Genomic DNA, 18,712 nt, shown 5'->3' with positions numbered 1-18,712 from the left:
GTTGGCTCTGTTTTCTTCGTTTCTTTCTCCGTTCTCCTTGTTTGTTCTTTGCTTACAAGGAAGAAGCTATCCTGGGGCCCTTTCTGTGGGTCACAGAGTGGCTGCCTCTACTGTTCCCCAGTGTCTCCAACAAGGATTTCCCTTTCCTCCTCCTCGCTGTCTCACCCAAACCCTGCCCAAGTCCAATAAGCCAGTAAAGAGCTCTTTAGCCCCAGGCTGGGGTTTCTCAACCTGGGAACGAATGACATTTTAAGATTTATTTATTTATTTATTTATTTATTTATTTATTTGACAGACAGAGATCACAGGCAGGCAGAGAGGCAGGCAGAGAGAGGAAGGGAAGCAGGCTCCCTGCTGAGCAGAGAGCCTGATGTGGGGCTCGATCCCAGGACCCTGGGATCATGACCCGAGCCGAAGGCAGTGGCTTAACCCGCTGAGCCACCCAGGCACCCCACGAATGACATTTTAGCCTAGGTCATGCCTTTGATGCTGGGGCCTGTCTTGTGCATTGGAGAATGTTTAGCATCATCCCTGGTCTCCACCTGCTAGATGTCGGTAGCAACCCCCTGCCCCTCCCCCCCAATCACAATGTCTCCAGATACTGTTAAATATCCTCTGGGGGCAATATCACTCCTGGTTGAGAAACACTGCCTTAGAGAATCTAGAGGAGAGAGACAAGGTTTGGTGAAATCCTCAGTAGAGGATCCAACTGAAATTCCAACCCCTGCAGAACATGGGACGGACTGAAGCCGTGGTTCAGGGATAGTTCCTAGGGTTCCCGTTTCCTACGAGTTGAAGGAGTGGTAACGTCTTTTGCTTTCTTGACCTCCCGGTTCCATTGCCTGTTGATGGCCGCTCAGGAGCCTTAACATCCTTTCAGTTGCTTACAGCTCTTTTTTCCAAGTTTCACAGTGCGCTGGAAATAAAAAGTTACTATGTATTGAGCTCCTACCACGTGCTCAGCACTGCTGAGAGCTTTATCTGGATTATCACACTTAACTTTATAAATGATAATAGCTAACATTTCTTAAATGTTTATTATGGGTCAAGGGCACTTATGAGTTCTTTCTATGTTACTTAATTCTGTGCTAACCCTACGGTGTACTATTTACCTCCTTTTATGGATAAGGAAACTGAAGTTCAGAGAAGTTAGTTAATATGTCCAAGGTCACACGGTTAGAAAGTGATCGAACCCAGATACAAATCCAGCAGCTGGACTCCAGAATATGCACTTTTTTTTTTTTTAACTGTTATACTAGTCTGTGAGGCAAGAAATACTCCTATTTTATAAAAGAGGAAAGAAAGAGAAAAGTCAGAGATGCTGTATAACTTGCACAAGCTCGTACTCCTAGTAAGTAGTGGAGTCAGGATTCCAACTGGGTCTCAATGTTAACTATACTCCCATGGGCTCCGTATTGTTAGCCGTGTTGTACCTAAACAGGAGATTCTACTTATGGGCCAAACTCCAAACTCCCATCTCCAAAGACGCGTGTATGAAAGAACTACCTGGGTGGCTCAGTGGGTTAAAGCCACTGTCTTCAGCTCAGGTCATGATCTCAGAGTTCTGGGATCGAGCCCCACATCGGGCTCTCTGCTCAGTGGGGAGCCTGCTTCCCCCTCTCTCTCTGCCTGCCTCTCTGCCTACTTGAGATCTCTGTCAAATAAATAAATAGAATCTTAAAAAAAAAAAAAAGAACTACCAGGGTAGGACAAAGCATGTGAGTATCCTTGAAGCACAATGCTTACTTGTGTCATGAGAAAGCTGTGCACAAACACTAGGGGAACTCTGCCACTATGAACTTGAACAAACCTCACCACCTTTCTAGTTTCTCAGTTTACTTATCTGTAAAGAGTAGTAGTAGCCTGGAAACGGGAAGAGCATGGATTCCAAAGCGAAATGAACTTGGAGTTGAATCCTGGCTTCATTCTTGTAACTATGTTGCTGCTGAAGGCATAATTCAATAGTAAAATGATGATAATACCCGCATCATACTGTTATGAGAAATAAGTAAGATAAATAATAAAAGTATCCAGCATAGAGTTGGGCACTTGGAAGATTCTCGGTAAATACTACAGCTGCCGCTCTTAAGGTCTACACCTTCGGTCTGATCGTTCAAGTTCCATTCTATGAGCGAAGAGCCCTCCAGTGTTCACTGCATGAGTTACATCGAGTAGATCTCAGATATCCTTTCCCCTCAGATCTTCCTCTGGGGTAAAAGTGGGCAAATCAATGGCAGTAGAGTTCTAAGAGCTGAAGCCTGCCTCTCCCAGGGTTACTTTGGGCCATTGTGTGTGGTGTTTCAGGGGTTTAGGATTATTTAGGATTATTTGAGGCTCTATTTGATGAGAACTGAACATACATTTAGAGAGAAAAGCCAGACCTACAGCCCCATGGTATTGAAACCAAAATGCCGATGATGGGAAAATGGGAAGGGAGAGGACAGTAGACACTTCCCTGTATCTATCTAAACCATCCCAGAAGTTGCAAGGTTTGGCTTCTTTGTGGGCAGTGGGGCTGGTGAACTATGAACCATAAGACCAAAGAGAAACTACAATTTGGGATAGAGAAAGCTCCGTGGATGACTGAAGAGGGGGGACTAGGAGGAAAAAAGAAGCAAAACTAGGAAGGTAGTCCAACAACTGGGTAGATTTCAAAGGGCAAGAAAACAAGGAAGCCAGGATCCTACTTGGAAAGTCGAGAAAACAGGTGCCACAGCCCAGGTGATACCGTCCTTCTAGGAGGGCCCTGCAATCCATGTATGGGTTCATCTGGAGTTGGCATAATAATTGCGGGTTGTTCCTGCCGGGCCAACGTTGCTAAAACCTCCTCTTGAATCGGGGATAGTCCCACACAATGAATTGTCTCATCCTCATTGTGAAACACTAGGTTACTCCTGTAACCTAACCTTTAGTTTGTCTACCCGTAAAATGGGGCTAATCTACCTCACCTTTTTTTTTTTTTTTGTCTTCCTGAGCTTTTTTGTAAAAACACTCTTCCACACACGGTACACCATTTGTTGTTACTGTAGTTGTTACTGAAGATTAAGCGCTATTGATAGCTCAGGAAGCCCTTAAATTCCTTCGTCGTAAGCCACAGGTCATGACTTTCTGGGAAGACCAGCACATTCCAAGGAAGACTGCGCGGCGAGAGAATCTTTGGCTGGAAGCAAACCCAGAGGTAACTCTCACTCCCGCAAATTCAGATGTTTGGAGAACCACATTGTCCAGGAGACCCCTCGGCCCGGGGCCGGCCCTCACGCGGTGCATTGTGGTATTAGTAGTTCTCAGGCGCCCGATGTTGGCCCACGCTGCCCAGCACCGGGAACTCGCCTTCCCAGCTTGCCTCGCGGCCGGAGAATGCATCTCGGCGACCAGGAAACGGGAAAGATGGCGACTGCTCGGAGACGTTGAGGCCGCGTTGGGCGGTTCAGACTCAGAGTGGTGAGTCCCGAGCGATGGAGGCGGTCCCCATGAGCTTGCAGAGAGGGCGAGAGTGGGGGCACGGCGGTGGCCCCTGCCTCCGGGACGAGGCTGGGAAGAACGCTTCAGGGTAGAGGCACGAGCCCGGAGAACTCTGGCGAGCTGGAGCGAAGGGGCGCGGGCCCCAGGGCGGAGTGTTGGCTCCTGGGGACACAGGCCAGGTCCCTGGACGAAGTTAACGGGCCAGACTTTTGCCCGTGAGCACACAGCACCTGTGATACCCTCTATTCGAGCTTATTCCTTCATGTTTCGAGTAGCCCTTGCTCCAGCCAAACTGGGACTTTGGCTTTTCTCCCAGAATCAGTCATGCTTTCCCGCCTCTGCGCTTCCTGTATTATTTATTCTTTTGCTGGGAATGACTTTTCCGCACCCTCAATTACACATCTTCAAATTCTACCTATACTTAAATGCTCAAGAGCCACTTCCTCCACAGATCTTTCCAAATCCTCTTTTGCAAATGAAAAGAAACTTCTTTGAATTTCTATAATACTTCATCTGAGCCTTCATCTTGGTAAGTGCCTCATACCCTCTATTGTTCTGTAACCTACCTTTGGACAGGATCTTCCTGATTCCCTTTTGTAATTCAACATAATATCTAGCACGGTGCCTTGCATATAGTAGATGCTTGATAAATATTTAATTGGATGAGAAAGAGGATCTGCCCCTACCCTACAAGAACTGAGGAACTCAGAGACCCGGAGGTTTGCAAGGAAGGTTGCTGGGAATCGATGATCAGGGTAAGCCTGGTTGTCAGGCCCCTGTGATAAGTATAACCTATAATAAAAGTTGTCCATATTTACTGTTTCCTTATTCTCACTTCTCATTCTCTTCTAAACCCACTCCACTCAGGCTTCTGTTTTTCTCCAGGCTGTCAAAACAGCTCTTGTCCAGGTCACCAGCCATCTCCATTTTTCCAACTGCAATGGTCACTCCTCTATCTCCTAGTCTTTTTCCACTTGGAAAAGTTGCCACTCCCTCCTTGAAACACACTTTTGGCATCTGTGGTGTCATACTTACTTTTTCCCCCCTTTCTTACTGGCTGTTGCTTCTTCCCAGTCTTTTTCTCCGGCTCCTCCTTTGCCTGACCTCTAAATGTTACAGTGTTCCAGAGTTTAATCCTGGTTCTCTTCTGTTTCATTCTTAACTATACTGCCTACCTAGGTAATATGATTTAGTGTCCCATGGCTTTAAAAGCCATCTATACATTGATAACTCAAATTTTTGTCTCCAGGTTCTCCTGAGTTCTAGAATTGCATTTTCAAAATGAAACTTTTGGTTTCTTCCTAAGTCTGTTCCTTCTCCTGTCATTTCTGGTCACTAATGGCACCATTTAAGGTCAAACCTTAAATTTGGAGTTATCTTTGTATCTCCTCTTTCCCTTTCTCCCTTCATCAGTTAAGTCCTGTGAGCTTGGCCAACAAGTTTATCCTGAAGCTCTCTACTTCTTTCCATCTCCATTGCCACTTTCTTAGAAGAAGCTACTGTCATCTCTTGCCTAGACTATAAATGGCATTCTCAGTGGTCCTTTTTCTACTCTTGCCTCCCTATTCTATATTTTCTTGCAAGTCACCAAATTCTTTAAAAATGTAAAATTAGATCACATCACTTCCTGTTAACAACCTTTAAGGTTCCTGTTGCTGTAAGGTTGAAATCCACTTTCCTTTCCCCTGGTCTAAAACACATTTCCATGATCTGACTCCTGACTATCTCCCTGAACTCAGCTTGAATCAGTCTTCAGTACCCCCTAATCCCCCCAGTCACTGTCACTCAGCCACACCAGTCTTTTTTTAATTGGCAAACATGCTGAGCTAGTTCTTGCCCCAGTGTCTTAGTACTTGCTGTCCCTTCTACCCAACAAGATCTTTTTCCTGATCTTTGCAGTCTCTTTCCCATCATTCAAGTCTCAGCTTACATGTCATCTAAAAAGTTCTTTCTTGAGCCCTCATTCTTGCCCTTCTCTGTCATATCCACCCTGTTTTATCCTGTTTATTAGTTCTCATTACTATTTGAAATTCTCTTACTCTGCTTGTAATCTGCTTCATTGGAATTTAAGTATTATGAGATCAGAGACTTTTTACTGCCATATCTCCAGTAGGTAGAACAATTTCTGGTACCTACCAGGTGTTCAGTGAATATTTGTTGAAAGAGTGAGTGATGTCGAGGATGCTTTATAGAGAAGATACCTTTCTTCTGGATTGTTCTCTTAGGGTTCTAAATAGAAGAGATATAAGTATAACTGCATGATGTACTAATACAGAACATTGAGTCATTTCTTAGACAGGTGTGAGGCAAAATGGGTTGTCTTCACCTTTTGAAAGTGCTACTTGTTCATTTATCTTTTCTTTACACATTACCCTTTCTTAAAGATATATGGCAGGATATTATATGAGGAAAGGAGATCAGAAGCGAATGCCTGGGGAGCTGCTATTCCAACTAAACTATTTGGGCATAAAATAATTTCTGAGAAATGTATTCTTAGTCTTAGGGATGATGGTGATGGTGATGGGGTAGAGGTAGATTCAGACTTAGTGTCATTTTAGCTCCTGGCTGAAGCAGATTTTGTAGTCTGAAGGACAGTTGACGGTGCAACATGGTGTTCAGTGTCCTGCAGGCAGCAGGGGCAAGAACAAATTCTGCACAGAACAAATTCATGGGACAGGGTAGTGGTCAAGGCTGTGAGAATCTGAGTAGGGAGTGCCAGTCAGGCCGTCTGTGACCTTTACTTTTTGGTACCTTTCTTTTTTTCTTTCTTTTTTTTTTTTTTTTTTTTAAAGATTTTATTTATCCATTTGACAGAGAGAAATCACAAGTAGGCAGAGAGGCAGGCAGAGAGAGAGGAGGAAGCAGGCTCCCCGCTGAGCAGAAAGCCCGACGCGGGGCTTGAACCCAGGACCCGAGCCGAAGGCAGCGGCCCAACCCACTGAGCCACCCAGGCGCCCCATCTTTTTTTCTTTCTATTCTGAAATAATTACAGATTCACAGTGAGTTGCAAAAAAAAAAAAAAATGTACATAGAGGTTCTGTGTGCCCTCCACAAAGTTTTTCCCATTACATAATGAAAAGTACATTTCTTTTGATCTGGCTGAAAGTGAGTTTGTTTCTCCACTTAAATTTAGGTTTTCTTTGAGGTCCTCGTTATAATCCCAAATCTTAAAGTTAAACTTTTTTTTCCCCTCTTTTGAGCTTTCTTTGTGAACTCAAGAGAACTTATCTACCTGAGCTTCCATTTCCTCATCTATTATGTAGGCATTCTTAGGATTCTTGGGTGGCTCAGCTGTTAAGCGTCTGCCTTGGGCTCAGGTCATGATATCAGGGTCCTGGGATCGAGTCCTGCATTGGGCTCCTTACTCAGTGGGGAACCTGCTTCTCCCTCTCCCTCTGCCTGCCACTCCTCTTGCTTGTGTTCTCTCTCTCTCTGTCTCTCTCTGTCAAATAAATAATAAATAAAACCTTTTTAAAAAAGTAGGCATTCCAGTATATCTATCTCATAGGGTCATTTTGAGATTAAGTAGATTATATATAAACAGTTTAGAGTGATACCTAATACATAATAAGTATTCCTCTTATCCATGACAGATGGCAGGAGAGCTAGCTGACAAAAAGGACCGGGATGCATCACCTTCCAAGGAGGAAAGGAAGCGATCTCGGACTCCTGACAGAGAGCGAGATAGAGACCGGGACAGGAAATCTTCCCCATCTAAAGACAGGAAGCGGCATCGTTCAAGGGATAGGCGTCGGGGAGGCAGCCGTTCTCGCTCGCGTTCCCGCTCCAAGTCTACAGAAAGGTAAAGTAACTTTGTATGTCTTATATGGGAAGGGAGAGTACATTTCAAACTTCCTCATTCTTGGTTGCTCTCATGCCTCCAGTATTAGGACTTTCATATATTTCTCTACAGTCTTTCATATATTTCTCTATACCTAGTAACCCAGTAGCTCTTTTTTTTTAAAGATTTTATTTATTTATTTGACAGACAGATCACAAGTAGGCAGAGAGGCAGGCAGAGAGAGGGGCAGGGAAGCAGGCTCCCTGCCGAGCAGAGAGCCCAATAGGGGCTTGATCCCAGGACCCCAGGATCATGACCCAAGCTAAAGGCAGAGGCTCTAACCCACTGAGCCACCCAGGAGCCCCAACCCAGTAGCTCTTAAAAATTAAGAGGGATTTATAAATAAACTTCTTTGGAAAATAGCCACATTCTTTCCTTTACATATTATATATAGCTGTTTTCATGCTAAGCAAAATTGAATAGTTTTGATAGAGACTTTATGGTCCACAAAGTCTAAAATATGTATTGTATGGTCCCATACAGAAAAAGTTTGCTGGGGTGCCTGGGTGGCTCAGTGGGTTAAACCTCTGCCTTCAGGTCAGGTCATGATCTCAGGGTCCTGGGATGGAGCTCTGCATCGGTCTCTCTGCTCAGCAGGGAGCCTGCTTCCCCACCCTCTCTCTCTACCTGCCTCTCTGCCTACTTGTAATCTGTCTGTCAAAAAAAAAAAAAAATTTGCTGATCCCCACTTCAGATTGGTTTAAATTACTTTGGGGGGTACCTGGGTGGCTCAGTGGGTTAAAGCCTCTGCCTTTGGCTCAGGTCATGATCCCAGGGTCTTGGGATCGAGCCCCACATCTGGCTCTCTGCTCGGCGGGGAGCCTGCTTCCTCCTCTCTCTCTCTGCCTGCTTCTCTACCTACTTGTGATTTGTCTGTCAAATAAATAAATAAAATCTTTTTAAAAAAATTACTTTGGTAAATAGGACTGTACTGTATCAAGTAAAAACATCCCCAAATAAAATAATGTGGGTTAAAAAAAGGAAAAATTAAGAGGGAACTTGTAAGATGAAGGTCCAGATGATCAAGGATGTTCCCTCTCTTTGCATAGGCCATGGCCCATTGTTGCCATTAATGCTTAGTAGTACAGCTCTGATCTAGAAAACTTTTCTTTTCTTTTCTTTCTTTCTTTTTTTTTTTTTTTTTTTTAAGATTTTATTTATTTGACAGAGAGAGAGACAGTGAGAGAGGGGACACAAGCAAGGGGAGTGGGAGAGAGAAACAGGCTTCCCGCTGAGCAGGGAGCCCGATGCAGGGCTCAGCCCCAGGACCGTGAGATTATGACCTGAGCCAAAGGAAAATGCCTAATGACTGAGCCACCCAGGCGCCCCTAGAAGACTTTCATAGAATTCCCTTATAGCTTCCCCTGGACACATATACCCCAATTTGTAAAATATTACTTTGTGGAGAAAAGAGCATGAGAACCTCTTTAGTGCTGCAGTGAAGCTGGATACTCTGCTAATACTACATGATTTCTTAAATTTGTTGTCTTTAGAGAGCGAAGGCATAAAGAACGAGAACGGGATAAAGAGCGTGATCGGAATAAGAAGGACCGAGACCGGGACAAGGATGGGCACAGACGGGACAAGGACCGTAAGCGATCCAGGTACCTGAGAGAATGGGAGTGGGCTTTAGGAAAATAGTCCCATCTCTTACCGTCTGCCTCTAAGCTGGCTCGGTGTCATAGGAAAGTAAATAGTTCTTAGTGGCTCCTACTGGCAGTGATTGCAGAGCTGTCTTTTTTAGAAGGCGTGTATCCTTAGATGCTATAACCAGTTTCTTGGGTCACAGTCATTTAGGGTCAACTTGTTCTTAAAGGTTAGAAATTAGTTTGGGAGGGTTACCAGCCTGTAAAACATTCTCTTAGCTCAGTTGGACCATTTGGGTTTCTACCCAAGATAGACAACATGTATCTGTTGGGATAGCTTAATGCCCCAGTATCTTGATCTCTTTGCCCTGGAAACTTTGTATGCAAAGTTTTTATTAGGCTCTGAGTGTGTAGGTTAGAATTCAGGGCAAAGGATGTAATTCCATAACAAATAAGGGGGTTGTTAAGATCTCTTGTAGATTGGGCTTGTACCAGTTTGTGGGGGAAGGATCACGGGGACTGCTAGGAAGGGAGAATGGGGACACAGAGCAGGTACAGAACAGTATCTGGGAAAGGTACATGGGTTGGGGGGACCTTGTAGACTAAATTCATTCTGTATTATAAAGTTAAGTAGGATTTTTTTTTTCAATGTGCACCTGCTATTTGGAAGAGATGTTTTTACCCTTGGTACTGAAGACCCACTTGGGAGAAGAGATTAGTTTAGGAAAAGGAGAATCAGATAGAATAGGGCCAAAACAGGGCCATCATGAGGTTTCAGAACAGACAGTGACCATGCCTGTGAAGGAAGCTTCAGGGTGTGATGGATGGCCATGGGCCAGTCTTGTGGAATCATGGAAAAACTTCCATCCTTTCCGGGGCTCAGCCTGACCCTCATTGAGGGGGCAGGGTTAAGAGAGTGATATGGACCTTTCCTGTTCCTTTTCCTTAAAGCTTATCTCCTGGCCGAGGAAAAGATTTTAAATCTCGGAAAGATAGAGACTCTAAGAAGGATGAAGAGGATGAACACGGTGATAAGAAGCCTAAGGTAAAGGAAAGGAAAGATTTCTCTCTTCTTCCTCTTCAGTTCAAGTTCTCCATTACCAATCTCCAAAGGGAGAGAGCCTTTATTGACTGAAGTACTGTGTTTTATCTTCAGGCACAGCCGTTATCCCTGGAGGAACTTCTGGCCAAGAAAAAGGCTGAGGAAGAAGCTGAGGCTAAGGTGAGAATGTGGGAGTCTCTGTGAGTTGGCAGGGCTGCGCTTACAGAACATTGCAGACTGAGGGACAGAAACAACAGAAATAAATTTTCTCTCCATTCTGGAGGCTAGAAGCTGAGATGGATGTCTGTAGGGTTGTTTCTTCTGCGACCTCTCTCCTTAGCTTATAGGTGGATGTCTTCTCTGTTCTCACATGATCTTCCCTCTGTGTGGGCATGCCCCCACTGTCTCCGTGTGTCTAAATTTTCTCTTAAAAGGACACCCGTCAGTTGGTTTAGAGTCCACCAGAAGAGCCTCATTTTACCTTAAACAGTCTTTAAAGGCTCTGTCTCTAAATACAGTCATACTCTGAGGTCTTGGGTGTTAGGGCTTTGACATACAAATTTTGAGGGGGACATAGTTCAGGCCATAGCAGGGTCCTCCACCTATCCATGTTTTCTTTACCTGGTGTAATGCCTGAGCAAATACTGTCGGGCTCCCTGCCATCTCCTCATCAGTGGTGTGATTATATCCCACTTCTGTGTCCTTTATATACAGTTCCAATCTGTTTTGTAGCCCAAGTTCCTCTCGAAAGCAGAACGAGAGGCTGAAGCCCTAAAGCGACGGCAGCAGGAGGTGGAAGAGCGGCAGAGGATGCTCGAGGAAGAGCGGAAGAAAAGGAAACAGTTCCAAGACTTGGGCAGGAAAATGTTGGGTTCGTTTCCCTCCCCTGTACAGCCCCAAGGCAGGGTAGAATTGGGATGGGATTGTTGTTGTCACTCAGTCACTCAGGAGGGCAGGAAACCAGTTTGGTCTGGAGTTTGGAAGAGGGTGGGGTGGGGGAGTTGATGAGAAGACTTTGTGTTAGGTCTCCATTTCCCTTGTGTCCCAGAGCTGCCCCTTCTCATTAGCTGTCCGCATCCTCTCTGCACCCTCTCTTTTCTTGCACCGAGCTCTTCTGCAGCTTTGCTTTCCTTGGTCTGCAGAAGACCCTCAGGAACGGGAGCGTCGGGAACGCAGGGAGAGGATGGAGCGGGAGACCAATGGAAATGAGGATGAGGAAGGGCGGCAGAAGATCCGGGAGGAGAAGGATAAGAGCAAGGAGCTGCATGCCATTAAGGTGCAGGCCTTGGTTCCATGTTCGGTTCCCCCACCCACCACGGAAATTTGGCTCGGCTCTCAAGCCCTTCTGATCTCCACATGTGAGCCTGGCTGGGTCTCGAGCTTCGCTTTTTGTCCTTGGGCAGGAGCGTTATCTGGGCGGCATCAAGAAGCGGCGCCGCACGAGGCATCTCAATGACCGCAAGTTTGTCTTTGAGTGGGATGCCTCTGAGGACACTTCCATTGACTACAACCCCCTGTGAGTGGCTCTGGGCTTGAGTGCTAAGTCTTGTAAACTAGTCTTTTCAGCTGGTCCTGGAGAGAACTGGCGGCTACGGATAGAGAAGTAAGATTTGGGGCCGGGGATGTTGGCCGGCGTATAGGCAGCCAGCTCTCTGGGTGAGGAAAGCCCCTGGCTGGGAAGGTTGGACAGATCAGGACATACTGGTAGTTCGCCCTTCCCTGCTGCTGTCACCGCTTCTGCTTTTCTCCCTCCGCCTCCACCTCAGGTACAAGGAGCGGCACCAGGTGCAGTTGCTGGGGCGCGGCTTCATCGCAGGCATCGACCTGAAGCAGCAGAAGCGAGAGCAGTCGCGTTTCTATGGAGATCTCATGGAGAAGAGGCGGACGCTGGAAGAAAAGGAGCAGGAGGAGTGAGCGGCGGGGCTGGGGTGGTTGGCCAGAGCCCAGCGCCTGCAAAAAGGAGCTGCAGGGTACTGATCCCACTTGCCCCTCACGTCCCACTCCAGGGCCAGACTCCGCAAGCTTCGTAAGAAGGAAGCCAAGCAACGCTGGGATGATCGGCACTGGTCCCAGAAGAAGTTAGATGAGATGACGGACAGGGACTGGCGGATCTTCAGAGAGGACTATAGCATCACCACCAAAGGTGGCAAGATCCCCAATCCCATCCGGTCCTGGAAGGACTCTTCTCTGCCCCCACATATCTTGGAGGTCATCGATAAGTGTGGCTACAAGGTAAGGAGGGGCAGATTGGCTCAGAAGACCTGACATGTTCCTACATTTCAGGGAAAATAGGCTTCATTTGGGAACAGAGAGCTTTGTTCCTTTGCTCCTCTGTTTGGTGCCTTCTGTGCCAGGGAGCACTCAAGTAACCCTGTCTGTCCCTTTATGGTGGAAGTATTGGCCTCTGGTGACTGTGTTTCCTCCTGTGTGCTGGTATCCTCCTCCTGTGCTGGCACACGGGCCCACTTCTGTCAGCAGTAGTCCAGGGCTCAGAGTTCCAACTGTACCCATCCCTCTCTCTGGGTCCCTGCAGGAACCAACACCTATCCAGCGTCAGGCAATCCCCATTGGGCTGCAGAATCGTGACATCATTGGTGTAGCTGAGACCGGCAGTGGCAAGACAGCAGCCTTTCTCATCCCGTTGCTGGTCTGGATCACCACTCTGCCCAAAATTGACAGGTGGGGTCAGCAGGCACCCGTTGGGGTGGTTTGGCTGGGTGGGAAAGGTCACAGTGGCAAATGAGCGTTTGGTTTTCTTTCTTTCTTTTTTTTAAATAAGTTTTATGTATGTATGTATGTATTTGTTGTTTAAAAGATTTTATTTATTTGTGTGTGAGAGAGCGCGTACAAGTGGGGAGTGGCAGGCAGAGGGAGAAGCAGGCTCCCCGTTGAGAAAAAAGCCCGATGTGGGACTTGATCCCAGGACCCTGGGATCATGACCTGAGCCAAAGGCAGACTTCTTAACCAACAGAGCTACCCAGGTGTCCCTGTATTTGTTTTTATTTTATTTTATTTACTTATTTTTTAAAGATTTTATTTGTTTATTTGACAGTGAGAGAGGGAACACAAGCAGGGGGTGTGGGAGAGGGAGAAGCAGATTCCCTGCTGAGCAGGGAGCCCGATGCGGGACTCCATCCCAGGACCCTAGAATCACGACCTGAGCCAAAGGCAGACACCTGATGACTGAGCCACCCAGGCGTCCCTTATTCATTTTTAACCAATGTTTGTTTATTTTAACACGGGGCTTGAACTCACATGGGGCATGAACTCATAACCCTGAGATCAAGACCTGAGCTGAGATCAAGAGTTGGATGCCTAACTGACCAAGCCACCCAGGTGCCCCTATTTTTAAGTAATCTCTGCACCTAGTGTGGGGCTCGAACTCATGACCCCGCAGTCAGTAGTCACATGCTCTTCCAACTGAGTCAGTCTGGTGCCCCTGTTTGGTTTCTTTGTTTTAAGTCTATATTCAGAAGCCACCTTCTTTGGTCTGGGTCAGATATTAGGGAATGATTCGATCACAGTATCAAAGAAATATATGATTTGGTTGGCCAGGACCACTCCCTGAAGAACTTGACTGTCCTGGAGTCTCTGATTTTTTTCTTTTTTTTTTTTTGGTGGGCAGCAAAGCAAAGTTTATTGAGTGATAGTAAAGTGATAGATCAAAGCTCCCAAAGAGGGAGGGGACCCAAGAGGGTTGCCCTGGAGTCTCTGATTTTTAAGTGAGATCTTTGCATCCTTTTCCCACTACCCTCCCCATCTCCATAGCTACCCTTAAGAGTGACTTTGTCTTGCTCCTGTTTGTGGTTGGATGAGAACCAAAGCTCACGGAACTGTGGGATGCCCCATTTACCACAGGATCGAAGAGTCAGACCAGGGCCCTTACGCCATCATTCTGGCCCCCACTCGTGAGTTGGCTCAGCAGATTGAGGAAGAGACCATCAAGTTTGGGAAGCCACTGGGCATCCGCACTGTGGCCGTCATTGGTGGCATCTCCAGAGAAGACCAGGGCTTCAGGCTGCGCATGGGCTGTGAGGTTTGTTCACCTAGCCGCAGCCAGCCCGCTGTGGGAGGGCTCTTCGTTTGGGGGCTGTGTGTCTAGTTTCTGCCACGGATGTACAGTAAACTGAAGAAAAGGATTGGCTTGTATGTATGATAGGTAGAGTACCTCCATTGTGCAGGGGAAGCTGGGGCTTAGGTCAGTAACTTGCCCAGAGTCACAGCTGGCAGTGATAAGAGCTGAGGTTCGTATCTGAAGCTCATATCTGTGCTCTTACTCTGCCATAGACCGTGTCTTCTCAGGGTGGGGGAAGAGAGTTTTTTACAAGAACTCTGATGCAGGAATTGAGTCTTTCACAGACTTCTTGCCATAATCCCTTTATGTAATCCTCTCCATAGTTGCCTTTAGTTCTTCTTTGTCTAAGAAAGTTCCTTCTGATTTTGCCTCTTCTGTCTAACTCCTGGACCTTACTCAGGGACCCTATTCATTCCTTTAAAAAAAAAAAAAAAAAAAAAAAAATCCAAGGTGGCAACAAGTGAGTTTGTGCCAGTTCTTAGGAACCTTTGTTGCCAATCCTAACTGGAGGTCAGGGTCCAAGTTCCTTAGCATGGGAAGTCTGTTGCCCAAGCGGGGGATGGTTCACAGGACGGAGAAGAAAGAGGTGCATGCTGCGGCTGCATATGTCTCCCCTGTGCCCTCCAGATTGTGATTGCTACCCCAGGACGTCTGATTGATGTGCTGGAGAACCGTTACCTTGTGCTGAGCCGCTGTACTTATGTGGTTCTGGACGAGGCCGACCGGATGATTGACATGGGCTTTGAGCCAGACGTCCAGAAGATCCTGGAGCACATGCCTGTCAGCAACCAGAAGCCAGACACAGATGAGGCTGAGGACCCGGAGAAAATGTTGGCCAACTTCGAGTCAGGAAAACACAAGTACCGCCAAGTAAGGCTGCTTCCCTAGCCGGGAAATCAGGGCACAGTGCCAAACCTGCTCTGAGGCCTTTCGTGCCCCAGGTGGGCCCAGAGTACAGTTGCCAGCATGCCAGCCCTCTGGAAGTCCTAGCAGTGGAGCCATTGGCTGTGCCCTAGAAAATGATTCCAAGGCCTCCTGCTGGTCCCTACCAGGGGTGCCAGCAAATGCTCTCAGCCCTTCCTGCCATTGTAGGATGTAAAGGAGCTTGGTGAACAGGTACTGAGGGAAGAAGGGGGAAGGCAAAGGACACGATCTCTTCTGGTGGTACTTGTCAGAGCTTACTCCATGGCTCGCTGTAGGTTCATTAGCCCAGGCTCCGCTGCCTGTGGCAATGGGGGAGACGTGGCAGTGTCTGCCCAGGCCCAGGGCTGAGCTTCCTGTTTTCGTAGACAGTCATGTTCACGGCCACCATGCCCCCGGCGGTGGAGCGTCTGGCCCGGAGCTATCTTCGGCGACCGGCTGTGGTATACATTGGCTCTGCGGGCAAGCCCCATGAACGTGTGGAACAGAAGGTCTTCCTCATGTCAGAGTCAGAAAAGAGGTACGGGGGCAGCTGAACCAGCAAGAACATGATGAAGAAGGGGCTTTTTTCAGTATGAGGGTTGGAGGATGAATGTTCTGTGTTAAAGAGCTGCTGTTTTCTTTTTGGGGGTGCCATGGGCTTAAAGGTTATGGGGTTGGTCCTGGTAGACCACAGTGAACGTCTCACGGAAGTATGCTTCTCATTTTTCTCCTCTTCCTCTTTTCCCCAGGAAAAAGCTGCTGGCAATCTTGGAACAGGGCTTTGATCCACCCATTATCATTTTTGTCAACCAGAAGAAGGGCTGTGATGTTTTGGCGAAATCCCTGGAGAAGATGGGGGTGTGTCTGGCAGGGGAGAACCGAGTGGGCTTTCTCAAAATAGAGGGCCCCTTCAGTTCTATCCCATTATTAACCTCTTTAATATACAAGTCAGGGCCTTAGGGAAGAGGCTGCTTGATGGGGATGAGGGACTGGGTCTCTTGCTGTGATTCCCTGTCCAGATCAGCAGTGCCAGCCAGAGCTGCCTTGGGTCTTCCTCCAAGGGGGCTGAGCCAGGGATAGGTTCTGAGACGCACATCCTGGCCAGATCTGAGGCTGTGGAATGTTGGATCAGAGTTCTTTGTGTTGATACATGTTTGGGAAAGGGAGTGGTGTGATCAGGAGGGAGATGGGGGTGACCGGTGTCCTTCAGTCCTGCTTTTGGTGTTCGAAGGGCAGGGTGGGTCCTCTCCACTCAACACTTGGACTTCCTTAGGTGTCTTGGTCCCTGCTTGCCACCCTCATCTCAGCCTCATTCTCTCTTTGATGACTTCCCTTCTCTCTGGCTCCACATGTCGTGCCTCCCAGCTGCTTTACCTTTGACCTTTGTATGCCCCGGCCACACCACACCCTGTTCTCTCCCTTCCCTTTCTCCAGCTTGCCTGTCCTCTTGCTTCCAGTTGCACTCATCCTCTCTCCTTTTTCCTTCCCCTTCTACCGTGTGCTGCTCTGCAGCCCTCCTTCGGTGTCTACAAAGAAGTCTTTACCCCGGTAACTTCTTTGTCTTTCCATGACCCTGCTGCTCTTCCTCACCTCATCATTCTCCCAACAGTACAATGCGTGCACGCTACATGGTGGGAAAGGCCAGGAGCAGCGAGAGTTTGCATTGTCCAACCTCAAGGCTGGGGCCAAGGACATTTTGGTGGCTACAGACGTGGCAGGTCGTGGTATCGACATCCAAGATGTGTCTATGGTTGTCAACTATGATATGGCCAAAAACATTGAAGGTACGTGCAGGGGAAGGCAGCTTCCATTCAGGTAAAGGGCGGCTACTTGTTGGGTTTTCATTCCTCACAGCTCTGAGTCTAGGATTGCTTGTCCCAGAGACGAGCTCTGCTCCTGTCTCCCGTGGGTGTGTTGTCTCTGTACGAGGGACAGAGTCCTGGGCTGTGGGGAAGCATGATGGGGGGCTGCTCTTGGGCTGGGCGTGGCAGGATGATCACCATCAGTCGTGGTGGGGAGAGCACGGTGGCTGCTGCAGGGTCAGGTGGCTCGAGCGGTATCGACTGCCCTCAGAGGTGGGCTGGGGTGGGTGATGGCTGTCGAAGTGAGGCCTGGTATCCTCAGTGGCATTCCTCCCTCTCTCCAGATTATATCCACCGCATTGGCCGAACGGGACGAGCTGGCAAGAGTGGTGTGGCCATCACCTTCCTCACCAAAGAGGACTCCGCTGTGTTCTATGAGCTGAAGCAAGCCATCTTGGAGAGCCCGGTGTCCTCCTGCCCCCCGGAGCTAGCCAACCACCCAGACGCCCAGCACAAGCCAGGCACCATCCTCACCAAGAAGCGCCGGGAAGAGACTATCTTTGCCTGACACAGCACGCTTCCCGTCAGTTTCAGGGCATGTTCTGGAGCCTGTTCCTCAGGACCCTCGAATCTTTCTTTTCAGGTCCTCACTCTCACGGGGCCTTAGGGAACAATCAGACTCCTTGGCCGCTACCTCTGGTCTGCAGGCCTGAGTGTGGGGCTGCAGTGGGAGAGGAGCCTGCTGCAGGGGCGGGGAGAACAAAGTACCCCGGGTTCTGGCCCAGCTCTGCCCCTCCAGAGGCCTTCAGGATTGCACTGGGCCTTCAGCTCTTGCTGCCATGGGGGCGGCCGGTTGGTGTTGCCTCACAAACTGAACGAAAGCCTGGCTGCCTGGCCTTACCTCTTTGGCACAGACCTGACTGCGGAAGGGGCATCTGGGTCGCTGCCCGAGCTGACCGAGGGGGGCCTGGTACGGTGAGGGTGAGGGACCTTGGACTCTGTCACTTTGGCAGCCGTTTGTCCTTTTGGATTATAAAACCAGTTGAGAGCCTTGTTTGGAGCTGTGCACGGCCCCTGTGCCAAGGGGTGCTGGGTGCTCTAGACACCCCTCTCCCAGGGAATTTTTTTAGTAGACGTGGGGACAGGGTGAGCCGGCTGTGCCCATCTTTAAGTCACGGAGTGAAATTTCTGTTTTTTATTCTCTGAGAAGATGAGTTTGTATGTTCTGAGAATAAATACATGAAGACGAAGGCTATGTCACATTCTGGCCACACTCCGTCTCCTGGGTTCTCCCTGCTGCCACAGAAGATGGCAGGATGGCCTTGGGCTCACTGGGTTGACTTGGGAGATGAGAGAAAATTGCATCCGGAGAAGAGCCCAGGGCCTCAGCTCATAGTCTGAATTGACGGGAGGCCACTTGAGGGGAGACAGAAGAAACACAGCAGGATCAGAACACGGCTCCCCTGCCGGCTCTGGCCTCACTTCACACGTAGCTCTGACCACCTGGGCACCCCCTGGGGAGCATTGTGCAAGGGTGGGCATGGGGAGCAGCTATGAAACTTGGGCATGTGAGGGACAGTTGTCACCTGTCATAGTGCCTCTGATACCCAGTCTTCACAGTACCTTTGCTCATGGCTCCCTCGTGGCCCAGCCCGTTGCTCACAGGAGGGGTGGAAATGGGGGACCCGGGGCATTACAGAGTCCGGGGGAGAGGGCTGCAGAGCTGGGCAAGTATGTGGAGTTCAAGTTACAACTCTTGGGCCTTTTGGACCTGAGGCAGGGACATTGTAAGGCTATGACTAAGCCTCTTCTTCCCCACCTCCCTGGACAGGTCCCTTCTGTGCTGCCAAGTGCTTTCCTTCCAGTACCTGGGTGCTGGGGGGTTGCCTGGGAGCATCGGGTTCCCTGCCAGCTCCGGCCTTGTTCCCTTCCCACTCAGTGGCTCCTTTGTGAGAGAAAAGGCCCAGGAGACTTGTTTATCTCCTCCGACGAACCCGGCCA

The 18,712-nt window shown here is 48.5% G+C and overlaps 1 protein-coding gene across 1 annotated transcript; it reads left to right on the top strand.

Moving 5' to 3' along the window:
* The first annotated feature begins 3,299 nt into the window (after positions 1 to 3,299).
* Positions 3,300 to 17,962, top strand: LOC111157938 (DEAD-box helicase 23). The gene is made up of 17 exons (XM_022519679.1): positions 3,300 to 3,441; positions 7,056 to 7,264; positions 8,797 to 8,907; positions 9,841 to 9,934; positions 10,046 to 10,111; positions 10,664 to 10,802; positions 11,074 to 11,207; positions 11,335 to 11,447; positions 11,698 to 11,841; positions 11,938 to 12,163; positions 12,465 to 12,610; positions 13,790 to 13,967; positions 14,634 to 14,876; positions 15,296 to 15,447; positions 15,659 to 15,767; positions 16,519 to 16,693; positions 17,056 to 17,962. The coding sequence occupies exons 2-17, from the start codon at positions 7,056 to 7,058 to the stop codon at positions 17,277 to 17,279; spliced, it is 2,463 nt and encodes an 820-aa protein (XP_022375387.1). The 5' UTR covers positions 3,300 to 3,441; the 3' UTR covers positions 17,280 to 17,962.
* The last annotated feature ends 750 nt before the right edge of the window (positions 17,963 to 18,712 follow it).

Source organism: Enhydra lutris, unplaced genomic scaffold (genome assembly GCF_002288905.1).
Source record: "Enhydra lutris kenyoni isolate GAN:26980312 unplaced genomic scaffold, ASM228890v2 scaffoldscaffold56, whole genome shotgun sequence".
NCBI lineage: Eukaryota > Metazoa > Chordata > Mammalia > Carnivora > Mustelidae > Enhydra > Enhydra lutris.
The sequence above is the reverse complement of the archived record's forward strand: the minus strand, read 5'-3'. Positions and strand labels throughout refer to the sequence as shown.